This window comes from Rhyacophila brunnea, unplaced genomic scaffold (genome assembly GCF_057557595.1).
Source record: "Rhyacophila brunnea isolate RB1 unplaced genomic scaffold, BYU_Rbru_1.0 scaffold_16, whole genome shotgun sequence".
In the NCBI taxonomy this organism is placed as follows: Eukaryota; Metazoa; Arthropoda; class Insecta; order Trichoptera; family Rhyacophilidae; genus Rhyacophila; species Rhyacophila brunnea.
In genome coordinates this window covers 9,379,371-9,394,781 of record NW_028232816.1, presented here as the reverse complement: position 1 = coordinate 9,394,781, position 15,411 = coordinate 9,379,371, and the positions used below count along the sequence as shown (strand labels likewise).

General features: G+C 35.9%; 1 protein-coding gene across 1 annotated transcript; it reads left to right on the top strand.

Moving 5' to 3' along the window:
* Positions 1 to 1,225: 1,225 nt before the first annotated feature.
* Positions 1,226 to 9,791, top strand: LOC147074325 (uncharacterized). The gene has a single exon (XM_085943595.1). The coding sequence runs from the start codon at positions 1,313 to 1,315 to the stop codon at positions 3,074 to 3,076; it is 1,764 nt and encodes a 587-aa protein (XP_085799721.1). The 5' UTR covers positions 1,226 to 1,312; the 3' UTR covers positions 3,077 to 9,791.
* Positions 9,792 to 15,411: the final 5,620 nt, after the last annotated feature.

Genomic DNA, 15,411 nt, shown 5'->3' with positions numbered 1-15,411 from the left:
ACTCTATGCCAATATCGTCCCACATACCATCGTTAATTGACAATGTGTTTTTCGAGATAGATGTAGTTGTTGACCCGCTCGATTTGAGTGCCATTGATGAGGATGGCTTTTGGTTAAACAAAGCAGTTTGGCATGTGTTGGTAATATTTAATTAATGTTTCAAGTTATATTAGGTCTTCGCTCTGCAAACTTTTTTTTCGAAGAATAAAAGAAACTTACAAAAAAACCATGTCTGGAATACAGATAAGTCATTTGGATAAAACAAAAGTGTTGGTAATAATTATGTATTTTACCCAATCGATTATCGATGGGATTCAAACTATATCACTTGTGCAACGCATGGCCTATGTATTATAATTACGGGCATCCGTTTAATTTATTGTATTTTTCTGTTCAATTCGTGATGGCGTAGAAAATGATAAAAATAAATAGAAATCATATACTTATCAATTCAAATAGTATTATTATGTGTAAGTAGTTGAGAAAATAAATGCATTGCTAATAATAAATAGGTAGCTAAGTAGCTATATTATCGGATAATAGATGGGGCTGCGAGTAGTTAGTTACACAATAATATTAGACTACGCCATCAAGAATATACTAGTTTATAATAATTTAACACTCTTAGTTATTATCTCTATGATATTTGATACGATTGTTGTATTTATGTACCTATGTTATGAATAATATTATAATGAAAAGCAAAATACGCTTAAATGAGTAGAGTTGATAGTTAAAAATGTTATAAATTTAATAATAATAATAACTATTATGTAGGCTTATTAAAGCATTCTATTTATGAAAATCTCAATATAATAATTATCCTTTATAGCTATTTAGAATGTAGATAAAAGAAAGGTTTGATACACAACTGAATTTAAATATACCTACTGCATACTTTATCCATAATAATTTAAAATTAATTATTTATCTCCTATTTTGAACTACTATGGATGTTTATGTATAATATAAACGAATTCGTACCAATATGTAGTTATTGCATATTTATTTATGTAGTTGTTTGAATTAAAGCAAATATTATTTGTGGAACTGTTAGGCAATGGTAATAATAATTATTATGGATTTTATTTTGGATAAATTTACCGCCAAATTGTATGATAATTTTATTAGTGTTGATAGCATTCAAATTTGGCGGGTTCGAATAAAACCGAGAAGCGCCTGCGCATATTGTCTATGGTCAGCGTGCGAAGCCTTTTTCTTCTATATTCACTATGACGTCAGTATTACCAAACAAGCGTCAAAAAACGTATGGCGTGTGATAAGGTGAAGCGTTTCTTATTTTGTACGTGCCATGCAGAACTATAATCCAAACATGGATTCGGAATACGCAGATCTGTATTCGCAGTACACAAAGATGCATTCGAACAGTGTGCAGATGGATCCCTCAACCGGTGTGATGCATTACCAAGCGAACGATTTGAAACCGATGGACCCGCAACCGGGCTCGCAAACAAACTCGGTCCAGGAAGGATACGGGCAACTTCCTATGGATACTGACGCGGCTATACCGCCCCATAACTCGCATGACATGTCACAGGACCTATCTTTAAGTTACGGTAGCGAAGAAACGAACGTAATAAGTCAGAATAACACCGCCGGAGACGCGATTGTCGAGCGAAGCAAAAGCGAAAATTGCATGGAGACCGAACCGTCGGCGATCGCCGAAGATAAGCGGGAACCGACGCACGTGGCCGTCGTAAAAACTGAATTGACTTCTGAAATGTCAACAGAGGTAGATATTCCCGCCGATTCTTCGCCGTTAGAGGCTGAGGAGGCTTCAAAAGAGGGCGAAGAAGCGGCTGTTGACGATACTGCCGCGCCATCTCAACATTCTGAAGGCGCCAGAGAGGGACGGGAGACGGAGGAGACCGCGGAACAGAGAGAGAAGGAGACAGATTCTATGACGGAGTTCGCCTCCACTGACGTTTGTCGAGTTTGTATGGACTCTGGTGTATTGATTTCTATATTTGACAAGAATGACACAGTTCGAATGTGTGAAAAAGTCATGTCCTGTGCGGCCGTACAAGTTATAGAAAATGACGGTTTGCCAGCCTTTATTTGTAATCCGTGCGCTTACGACTTGGAAGTGGCTTACAAGTTTAAATCGCGTTGCGAGAAATCCGACGTCGAACTCAGAGCCAAGCTGGGTTTGAAAACAAAAACAATAGTGAAAACGGAGTTTGTTTTGATCGACTGCGAGAACGAACCGGTCGTTTCTGACGATGACAGGAAAAAGCGGTACAAAGAAATCGACTACAACGATGAATATTCAGACAGGGAATCCGATGACCCTCCGTACGGTACCAAAAATAAGAAAAAAACCAAGAGGAAAGGGAAGAAGTTGGTGACAAAACTAAAGAAAAAGACAGGCAAAAAGAAAAAACGTGGCCCCAAACCGAAAAATGAAAAGCCAGATTCAGACGATGACGTAATTGAAATAACAAAACGGCCAGTGCGTAAAAGACGGGGAGAAGAAGCGGCTCCCGGTGGAAAATATCCTTGCTCACACTGTGACAAATCCTTTCCGTACCCTAGCGTTTTAAAACTTCATATGGTAACACACACAAAAGAAAAAACACACAAATGCGTAATATGCTCGAAAGCGTTTATGTATTCGAAAGAACTGTACACGCATTATAAAGACGCGCATCCGAATGAGTATGGTAAAGTTATGGACGACAAAAGTAAAACTTTTCCGTGCGGAAGCTGCGATAAGGTTTTCAGTCAGATGAAAAACCTGAAAGTCCATGAAGTCGTGCATGTTAGAGAGAAGAAATATAAATGTGAAGTCTGCGCTCAAGGTTTTACCAATATGACGACGTTAAATATGCACAAGAAGCAAGACCATCCCGGCATGAGTAAGCCGTACCGTTGTTCCATCTGTGATAAGAGATTTAAGCAGCAGGCCGCCATGGAGAGACACGTGGACAATCATAGGCACCAGTCGGAGATGGCGAAAATAATCGAAGAGAAGAAACCTCCGTCGACAAAAGATCTTTTTAAAAGTATAGCGCCTGTCACTACCACATACTGGTCTGACTCGTTTTCGGATTAAAATACAATCTATACTTGCCTAGCATAATGTTATTATGAATAAATATAAATGGACTGCGTTGTGCATTCACAGATCAAGCGATGTATTAAATGATATAAGCAGAAAGAGACACAGCATCGTTAGATGGTAGATTCAAATTAAACAAATACCTATATTGAGTACTTAAGTTTGTGGATTGTACGTAAATTGTAAGTATTACATTTTACTCTTCACCGTGAGCTGTCGTACCGGAAAGAAATCGCTGTATAGCATTGAGATCAAAAAATAACCTGTTCGTATAGCATTGCAGACAGTAATGTTCCAATTTTTCTTTTCTTTTTTCCCCGACCATGTCCGATCCTAATATGATATGGGCCTCCGCAGAATGGAGGTTTGTATTAACAGATTTTGTTTTTACGAGAAATGAACGTCAGCCACTTGCTCAACCTATTAGGTCCATAGTCTGACTCGTAAATTAAAAAACAATATGTGTACTTGCCAGACTCAGGATTCGAACCTGGGACCAACATCGCTATAGTCAGAATTTTATTGGATTCTATAAAAACAATAATTTGATATTGATAGGTACAACTTGATGCTCGCTAACCTACTTTTGAATCATTTGCATTTTATGTAAATATGTACGATATGATCGCATTTCTAATTTACATGGCAACCTTTCTGTGGTTCCCTTGTATTACTGTGGTTATTACATATTTTTTTAATAGTTTTATTTAGACATGAATTTGTTCTCAATGCTATATAGTCATTGGTTTCTGATAGAACAGCTTACGATCAACTGCATACATACACTTTTCCGGACATGACGTTTGTGGGCACAGTTAACTGGCTACAATCAGACATCTCGAACTCTCCGTGATGTTTAGTTGTTCAGTATCCAAACCTCCTTGCCGTGCAAGAATTGAGAGAGCAGCGAACCGTGCGGTAGTCTTAAGTATTGGTTAGGAGGTGTCTCATTTTGAGAAATGCCCTCATTGACCTATGAAAAGACTTTATGCAAGTTTTGCAACAAGGTCACTTGATCTGTAAATGTGCATCTCACTCCAAATTGCATACTTCTGAGTATGGTAAACGCTGTACTATTTCTTAAAAAGAATTTTTATATACAACTCTATATTGGGTACATTTTATGATTACAGGAGAATGTTTTATTGTAGAGTTGTAGAGTGTATAGAATAACTACAGTCAGTCGTGATGTATCTGAGGTCAGTTCAGAGGATCAATCGCTGGATAGGATGATATTTGCTAGATATTTGGGTGCCGTTATAGATGAATGAACTGTGAAAAAAATCATGTTGTTTACGACTTCAACCAGAAAATCAAATATGAAGTATCTACCTATAATAAAGTAAGGTTTATGGTGTTTGCAGGCTTATGACACTGGTGTGTTTTCGCATTTCGATATTGTACTGAACAGTGGCGAAGGGTGGAGGTAGGCTGTTAAGATCCGATATAAATAGTACATACCAAACTTTGTCAGTTATACGTATTTGTTTTCATTGAACTAAGACTACAATTTACAGAAACTGTTTTTATAATTGGACATAGGAAGAAGAAAGCATATAATGGATATGAGTCTTTCCAGTAATCATAAACCCTGCTTTTTAAAAGAAATGGAAGAAGAGACGTAACATACGTGTATTTCTTCGCATATTTCATTCATCTGCCGTGCTCAGGTGTCTTGGTGTTCAGTCTGCGTTGTCGAATCCGAATCGTTTTAGAACTAGTGATCGTGGCGTGGGAAAATAACTCTAGTGATACAAAATATGAATTGTGTTGATTCCCCCTGCCCCGCTCACCCTTTGAAATGACCTCGCAAATTCCACAACTAAATGTACCTAACCTACCCGTATTCAATTTTACCGAGAGATCAAAATTCAATAATTTCACACGGTAGTGTGATAGCTGAATCGGGTAAATGAAATAATCTCATTTAACGAATGCGATTGCAAGCTACTACTTACACACTATTCATTGCTAAATACCTAGAGACTGCATTCTTTATGCTGGCGTTCACGTCAGCCGGAAAGCATTGTGTCATCGCATTCGACTGTTGCAAGTTTTCAATGAGCGGGAACGCAGTCTTAAGGTGCTGAAGCGGGGGGAAATCGCACGCCAGCATAAAGAATACGGACTCTATACTAATAGCAGGTTGAAATCAAAGTTTATTTTTAACCCAGTTGGGTATAGAAATGTATAAAAATTGTGAATTATGAACTCTCAGTAAGACAGAATACAAAAATAACCGAACATTTAAAATTGTTTTTGTAAGTTATTGTTTTATGAATCGTTATTATTTATTACTGAGCACCTTGTGTACACAGTGTTGCACGTCTTTCCAGCCGGGGAATAGATAAATAAGTTTTCCGCTGTATATTTTTGGTTTTGGAACCCATAAGCACAGCTTAGGCTCCTGAATATGTATTTAAAACCCATTGATACTAGTAATTAGGTATGTTGTGTGTAAAACGACGAAAAGATACAATTTTGTATCGTAATGGGTATCTCAGGTCGGCGCTTTGTAACTTTGATGATATATATCAGTGGCGAAGACACCATACTAGGCGATTATTTAAAGCCTACCTAAAGAAAAATATTTTTTAATTGCATATTGCCATATTTATAATATAATCAATTCATTATTTTATATTCTATAAAAATAATTTATTTTCCCAACGAGAGGTGTCGTATATATAGAAATGTATTACACGGATTAAAAAACAATCTGCAAAGGTTTTAAAAAATATACCAAATAAATAAAATAAATAAGGGTCGGATTATGTGTGAAATAAATTCTGAATTTTTTTCATATGGACTTTACGCCACGTAACCTTTGCCAGTCTGTTGAATTGTATGAAATAAGGTAAGCTCCTATCGCAGAGCCTAAAACATTCGCGCATAATATTGTTGTCATGACTGCACTTCACTTTGTCCAAAATAATTATTAATTAGATTAGAATTAATAATTTAAAAAAATAATTTCTATTGCTTTTAATCGAATATTAATAAATATAGATTGCTTTTAAAAATAAAAAGATATCTAATTATTTTTGATGGGTGCTGATATATGTTTTGAAAAATACGTAATTTAAAAACATCGCTCAATTTCATGTCATCAGTGAGTTTTTGAAGTTTCATTGAATTAGTGTATCGTTGTCATTAATGTGTACCTAATATCGTATTTCTTCTTATTTCTCGTAAGTATACATGACATGAGCTCTTTTTCATCAGATCTCCATAGCCTACCTCTTTCCAAAAGTCACCTTTCGCCACTGATATATATTTCATAAAAGGAGATACATACTTAATTGAACAAACTGATATTAATTTTATAAAGTTGTATGTGTCTTTTAGCCGGCTCGCAGATTTAAACTCGCCTCGTCTGACAAAGCCATAAATCAAACCATGTAGGAATGTCGCATTCATGTTGCATAGGCAGCCGCGCGCATATGAGCCTAGCGACAGTGACAATTGCAACCTCTCGAAACGTCAGTCATCAAAAAAATGAAACACCAAACAAAAATGCCATCAGACGCCGAAACAGCGATTATTGGGTATTGAACGCAGACATCTTCTGAAGTGGTCTCTTGTATTATTATATTTCAATCTCTTAGACAAAGTAAATATTGGTGCGCTCATCTGTCATTTGTAGGAGATACGGCGACCGGTGATGTTTGGATTAAAATGGCCAACTCGTAGCGGTTTGCGCAGGCGCAACTGCTACACCGACGGTGACTGACAGCGAGAAACTTGCAGCGCTAGTTGCTAGTGACACCAGATGTTTTTTCAAACTTAAAATGTCACATTCCACCAATGTGCGGAGCTCCATTTGGTAACTTGTGTTTTGTGAATAACGATTATGTCACATTGATGTATTCGACATGTTGCAGAAGGACGAGTTTAGATGTGTGAGCCGGCTTAAAGACATGAAAAAGCCATTGGCCTAAGGCTGCCTCTCTGTGTTGATTTGTACATGTATTCAAGAATTGGTGGCCCACTCTACTGTATTAAACACATATTGCCATATAACTGACAGAAAACCACACATGATTTCATATTTAAAAGAGCAACAGCATTATTTCACTTAATTGTTGTTTTTTAAATTTTGTTTGTCATTGTTCTGCGGATGCATACCAGGATCTATATTCTATAGACACTTGTCAGAGATAGATGTAGTTACAGACTTAGCATGATACAACGTTATCTGATTGTTGAATTATTTAGTCAGTGTAACTAAACACTTTTACCTATGTTAAGTTTTAAATGATCATTGCTAAAAGTGACATATAACCCTTTTACGTACTTAAAGTTCTTAGAAGTTGGGTAAAATCGAATAATTTTCTTATATTATTTGCTTTGAGTCGTCCTTACTAGAAGCCGTCATGGGATTCATAAAACCAAACATTCAACTGCCGGCAGATGCAAACAGTAATTAATATAATCATAACTTTTTTTTTTTTTTTCGACCATGTCCGATCCTGATTGGATCATATGGGCCCCCACAGAGTGGAGGTTTGTATTGACAGATTTTGTTTTTTACGAGAAATGGATGTCAACCACTTGATCAACCTATTAGGTCCATACCCTGACACACACAAATTGAAAAACAATATGTGAACTTGCCAGACCCAGGATTCGAACCTGGGACCTACGGCTTTATAGTCCCAACTCTTATGCCGCGCGGCCACCGTGGGTGTCAAAACTTATTATTGTATGTATTTTTACTTTCATATAACTCATAAATCGTACTGTCATGAGACTAGGCAGGACCAGGTCTCAGCTTAATAATTATACTTTCAGATGTATCTTTATAACAAGTACATTTCATACATCCTTGTAATATTGAATTGTCAGGTGTTACGTATATTTTACTCTTTGTCATTTGGCTCTTTGTTTCACTTTAATATGGGTATGATTTATTATATGTTGATTTTTATTCTATTGCAACATTTTTATCCACCAAAACATAATTGTATAAGCATAATATTTTTTTTCTATGTTTAAGTATCAATTTGGCGACTTGTGTAGAGAGAATCAATGCAACATGAACTCAAAATTTTATTAACCGGATTACTGCCATAGACAAGATATCTCATATTTAATACCCAACTAATTTTAAATCACATTTATCCAAATCTATTCTAAATCCATTTTTTCAAACAGAAAATGTTTTCCACCCAATTTTTTTTATTATTGAGTAAATCATTATTTATTTTTATTCTAGTTAAAAAAACAATCAATTTTTTTTAGAAAATTATATTTGGCATGATAGATTGATACCTACTGCTATGGTTTAACATGAAGTAGATTATGATAAATGCTTTGAAAAGAGGTGACTCAGGATGTTTTTGTCTAATAAGTATGGCGTAACACAAAGTGAAGAAATTACACAGTTTACTAATTGTATTAAGTCGAAGAATGTATTTTGATCTAACCTATGTAGCTACCTTTGAGCAAAAACCAACAGGTAATTGAATTTCTTACTAAAAAAATAATTTTAAATTGAAGCAATTTTTCATACAAAAGTTACTTTTCTTTCCGTACTAATTATGATTTTTTCCGATTATTCGGATTTCTCACTATCCAGACTACTTTCATCCGCAATTAGTATGGGTAATCGAAGTTCTACTGTACTATTGAAATAAACCTCATGCAAAGTTATGCATATGAATACGCATGCGTGTCATCAGCTGTAAGATATTTCAAACGCCATCATAAGCAAAATGTCTGTGAAAGTAGATAATGTCTCCGTTATGTAACTTCTTAAAAGTAAAGCTTCGTAAGAACGACAAAAGAAGTATTTAAAAATTTACATTACCATCTGGTCACAGTGTTTTTTATTTACTCCGAAGAGTTTACATTAGATATTATGAATACAATTTGACACAGACGGAAAAGATGGGGGCTCTGGACCCCTGCAGAGGAATTGGATTAATTAAATTTTTGAAATAAATTCGTATTTAACCATGGGAATATATTACGATTGTCTTGTTCTGGTTGCAGTCTATGCAAAATGAAAAAAAAGCCGAGTCAGTCGTCTGTGCTTAGTGTGACCTCTATTGGAATTTTGATGAACTCTGCCTAAACCAAAATGTATATCTTAAAATTTATAAAATTAATCACTAATTAACAATAATTGATAAACTTTATCATTTTGAGAAGGTTCTCAGCAGTTGTTTTTTCTGATATTTTATATATATTAATTATATTGCCGTCTTAGGTCAATTCTTGATAGGATGCAAAATTGGTTATTTCTATATTCACGCAGGTTTTGTGAGTTCTTTAATTTGTTAAATTATTGAAATAATTAAAGTGTTGGATGGTTAGTTTAATAAAATTTACAAGTGTGGTGTCTTTTCTCGGTTAACAGGGATAGGGATAATTGCTTGAATAAAATTGAAGAGTAGATGTTGTGTTGACTTGGAGTGTGCGAGGCCACTAACACATATTTTTTTAAATTCTACTTTAAAACGTTCTCTTATAAAAATAATATTGTATTCTACACAAATTGTTATATTTTTATATTAATAAAAATTTGTACATAAGATTTTATTTCGAATATATTTTAATTTAATTAGATTGTAAGAATTACTTTATATTGTGGAAAATGTTGCTTAAAACTAATGTGACTAAGAAATTTGAATTCCAGCCTTTACTAGCAATATCACTTTATTTTATGACTTGATGTACATATTCAAATTGGTAGCTAATAAAAGAATCCATACTAACCTTGTTTTTTTATTCACAATTTCATTTCACATTTTGTTACCACTTTTTTATTGTGTAAGGGAAGAACTACTTGAGTTATTACAAATAAATGTGAATAATTTAGGTCTTTATTCAATAGAGATTGGCGTATTTTAATCGGATGAAGTCTTGCCGCCTGGAATTATACTCTGCTATATATAACTGGTATATAAAGATATAAAGTCTTGGAAAGAGGGCCACATGCATTGGCGTGCTTTGGTCTGGAGGCTGAGTACCAGTGGACCAGCGAAGGGTGGAGATAGATCCATAGATAACAGACTTATAATAATGTATTATATTTATATATATATACATAGATTCATAAGTTCCATACAAGAGGATGCCCTCTATAATTGGCGCCATCTATTGGTGTGACTAAATTTTGATGATGTGAGCCCCTGAACCCAAAAAGGTATTAATTATAAAAACGAAATTGTGGTAAAAATAAATAAAAGTCAATATTTCAAGTCAGCGCATCTATTCTAAACACAAGACTGATTCGGCCCCTACGGCAGCTATCTAGTGTAGGTTTGTATCGAAGTATTAGAACTTATCGTAACAATTACAATAAGTTAGTTATAATTATTGTTACTTTAAGTGCTATGTTTTAACAGCACCTCTTTTGGCTGTGGTAAATTTTAGAGCGAGATAGACAGTTTTGACTGCTTAGACTCTAATACTTCGATACAAACCTACACTAGATAGCTGCCGTAGGGGCCGAATCAGTCTTGTGTTTAGAATAGATGCGCTGATGCAGTTTATTTGCAATGATAATAATTATTGACATTATGAATAACAATATATATTTATGGGGACATAATAATAATAATCGTAACGCACTCCGACCATTGGTGGTAATTATTTGTCAGCACTTGTGAGATTGATGACTTCATTAATTTCCTATGTGTAGCCTGAAGATTTCATTATGACTTTTCATTGCTTGCTGTTATTCTGCGCAGCCAAAAACAACGAACGGCAATGAAATCAAAATAGCCTAAGGCGCAGTTCCCATCTTTTACGTAGGAGGTGTCGACTATTTCTGGCTTTTGTAGGTATCATACCAACATAGCATATTATTTGAATTCAAATTCAATTAACTCAAAACTTATAATTCACACTTATGACAGGTAAGAACTGGGGTGATGATTTGTTTTACGATTGAATTTACTATACGTACGAGGTCGACCAGGCCTTCCCCAATTTCAGTTTCTTTATCGAATGTGACTCATCTATCCTGTGTACATTACGTGGCCCAATTTAATAGCCAGAATAGTGTACGGGCCTTCATGCAGGATAATATATTGTATTTCCCCACGATGGCTAAGTGGTAACATGTCAAATCGTGTAAAACATTTCACTGTGGCACCGTTCACCATGAGCTTTTTTATCGGAAAAAGATGACCGTATACAGGTCTCCAATTTTATTAGATTCAATATGTACATTAATTCAATTTTTATAACTGATTTTGGCAAAATTCATGAATTCAAGAATGAAAACCTAACCTAACCTAAGAAATATTCCAGTATATCGGCTATTTTCAAAATTTGTTTGCTGCTGGCTCCCGTAAAGTGTAAACCGACAAGAACCGTGTTTTATTCAGATATGAATTTTATGTCAGTACTATACGACCCAAAGAGGTTGGACGGTCTTTAATATACGGCCATATATTTCCGATAAAACATTTCACGGTGACGTGTGATATGGTGAACTGCATACGTACAAGTTTCCGGATACGATAAAAGTGGACTCGAAAGATGAATTCATGGGTTTTATCAAAACAAACACATGAATAGACATTTATTTAGATATGGCTTGTGTTACAGTTGTGTTTTATGACTTGACAATTTAAACATAATTATTTATTTATTTATTTATTTGAAAAAGACACGTTGAGTACATAACAAATTATTAATTCAGGACGTTCACAACATGACATTTAGAATAAAAATTACAAGTAATCAGTTAGGAAAATCAGAAAAAACAAAGTGGAGGAAAAAAAGAAAGCAAAAATAGTTTTATACAAAAGAAATAAAATTTAAGAAAACAACAATGATTCAAAAAATACAAATTAAACAATAAAATAGAATTTAAAAAACAGAATATATAATGGATCGCCAAAAATATCTACATCTCTAGGGAGTGCATTGACCAACCGCACAGCCCTCGCTATTGGTGCCTGGTGAGCCTGACATGAGGAAACAGCTTTCACCCAAAATAGGTCATGGCTGCGACCACGCATGTAATTGACGGGTGTGTAAAAATTTAAATTTTCTAGAATATCGGGATTGAAAATGATACCACGTGAGAGCAGGGAAAAATGCTTTAAGAGCAGAAGTGACCTACGAGCTTCAAGAGAATGAAAGGCGAGCATGCCTTGAAGAAAGTTAGTCGGAAAATACTCGTTTGAGAAGGTGTCAAAAGGAAAATAATTATAAACTTTAAAATAGAGATGACGAAGAAATTTTTTCTGAACACGCTCTAAAACAAGCTTATAGAAAACTTCATAAGGACTCCAGATGATGGAGCCATACTCAAGAATACTCCGTACTAACGACACATAGAGTGTACGTAAAACAGTTGGATTCTTGAATGACTTGGCTTGTCTCATGACGAATCCTAGAAGCTTGCTCGCACGCAATGCCGTAGAAGTGATGTGCGAGCGAAATGATAAACGTGAGTCAAACAATATGCCAAGGTCTTTAATTTCTGATTGACGGTTCAGTAATCTATTTGACATATGGTAGTTGAAAATAATTGGAGATCTTGATTTCGAAAAGCTAATACACACACATTTATCAGTATTAAATTCGAGTTTATTTTTTTTCGCCCAAATTTCAATTGAGTTGAGATTATTTTGTAATATGTGACAATCTAATTCACTGTGAATTGACGCATATAATTTTAAATCGTCTGCAAAGAGTAAAAACTGGATTCCATTTATAACATTGACAATGTCATTGATGAATATAAGAAACATAATTGGACCAAGATTTGATCCTTGGGGAACACCTGAATAAGTTTGAAAGATGTCGGATCTACACCTTGCATACTCCACATATTGACAGCGATGCGAAAAGTAAGATTTGAAAAAGTTGATAAAATTTATAGATCCACCTACTGCACTTAATTTGTTAATGAGAATATCATGATCTACCCGATCAAAAGCCTTTGACATATCTGTATAAATTGCGTCCACTTGACAATTTACGTTCAGCGAATGAGATATGTACTCAGTATACGTCATAAGATTTGTAACTGTTGACCGAGCTGATCGAAATCCATGCTGAGCGTCAGTCAGTTGACCGTCTACATGTTTATAAATATACCTATGCAAAATAGACTCAAATAACTTAGCTGGTGCAGATAGAACAGCCACCGGGCGAAAATTTATTATTTCAGAGCGCGAGCCTTTTTTGTGCACCGGACGAATACGGGTTAGGCTCCAACAATCTGGGAAGACAGAAGTACTTAGGCTGAGATTAAATAAATATAGTAGGGGGTCAGTTAACAGCTTATGACAGCCCTTTAAAATCCAAGGGGGGATACCATCAGGACCTACTGAGGATTTTGGATATAGTCGAGAGAAAGCATACACCATGTCAGTCTCATCCAGAAGACCAATATCTAGTACCGGCCAGGAAGATGAAATACTATCCGGGTGAGGTGTGGGCAATATCGAAGGAGCTTTAGAATATACAGACATAAAATATTGAGCGAAACCGTTAGCAATGGACTGGGAGCCACTCAAAACACTCCCTTCCAGAGACATAGATGATAATTGAGCAGAAGAGTCGCGCGTACTTCTAACGTAATTCCAAAATGATTTAGGATCTGACGCTAACTTCCCCCCGATACCATCAATGTATGACTTATACGCAGCACCGATGGAACGATGCACACTCCTACGCAGATTAGAAAATAAAATATAATCGCTGAGACACTTCGATTTCTTCCATTTTTTGTGATGCAAGTGCTTTAGTCGAATGTTTTTAATTAAATCAAAATTGAACCATTTTGGGTAGCTGCGCGAAGAGCCCGATGATTTTTTTATAAAGAATGACTTGTCAAATACATTATATATACATTGGTAAAATACCTTCACTGCAGCATTGACGTCACTAATTGAATATAAAATTTCCCAATCAACATTCTGAAATTCGTAATACATATGCAATAGGTCGCCCTTAAAGAAGTTCCACAAATTATTATTAATAAACTTCGATTCAATACATTCACTGTCTCCATTTCCAACATTATGATGTTGAATACGACTATTTGTGAACCGTAAAGAATTTAATGGCAAATCTATTGAGAGCGCGGGGTGATATGCATCTTCAGGTATAAGTGGGTCGGCACAGCCATGTACCGGTACACAACAATCTGAATCCGCCAAAACTAAGTCCAAAATTCGCGATTTTACATTTCTAATCTCTGAAAACTGCTTGAGATTCATACAGGACAAAAAATGAGCAAACTCCAGATCGATATTTGTCGAGGATGAATACAAATTGAAATCACCAATGATGGTTATGCAATTTTCAACTGGCAAGTTTTCAAAGTATGAAAAGAACGAATTATATGCATTGCGAGACGATCGCGGTGGAAAATACACGCAACAAACAGTGAAAAATGACCCATTGCACCGTAATCGAATAATAACGACGTCAATAGCTGCAGCAAAGTGACAGTCAACAACAGATATACTGTCCACTCGGTCGGAGCGTACAGCAATGAGAACGCCACCACCTCTCTGTCCAAATCTACGGTCACAACGAAATACCAGATATCTTTCATCAAACAGCTCGGAATCACACATTGAGTCGTTGAGCCAAGTTTCGCTCAGACATATGACTGTAAAGTCAGATGCTAGAACAGCATTTCGCAGATCAACGGACTTAGTTCGAAGACCCCGAACGTTTTGATAATAGATATCTAGCTTCTGAAATGAATTAATATTATTTGGACGTCACAGTTTCGGACTACGAGAAGGCCGTTTCCACTGCCACTCGCTTACGACCGAGTTAACAGGCCAAATATCGGGTATCATAAATTTGTTTACATCCGACTCCGGAACGACAACTTTAAATGAAGCATAATTCTTCTTTGTTAGAAGTTTATGAACAGATATTTTCACACTAGCTACACTGTCGTTTAAAAAACTAGTCAATGCCTCCACGGTAGTATCAGGATGAAGCGACCAAACGTGAATTAATTTTGTCTTCTCGATACCAGAGCAGGAGGCAGTGCCTGATTTGGTACCTCTAATGTTAACAGCTGCTTTGGTAAACTTGTTGTTTTGACGTTTGCTGCTTTCCACCGTGGTCCATATTTTATCATCAGTGCCGGCTGACTGCGACAAATTGTCTTGGAAAGGGGCCGGTGTGGCCGGTAAAGCCACTACATTAACTGTTTCCGCACAGCTGGGAGCGACAGGTGGCTTACTCATGGTTATTTTTTTTGTTTTCGACCTTGTAATGACTGTTGTCCTACAACGGACAGCAGGGACTGGACTGACCGGAGAGATTGGCTGTACAGCAGTGGTAATAGTCGATGGCTGCTCCAAGGAAATGGACTCCAGGTGACAGCT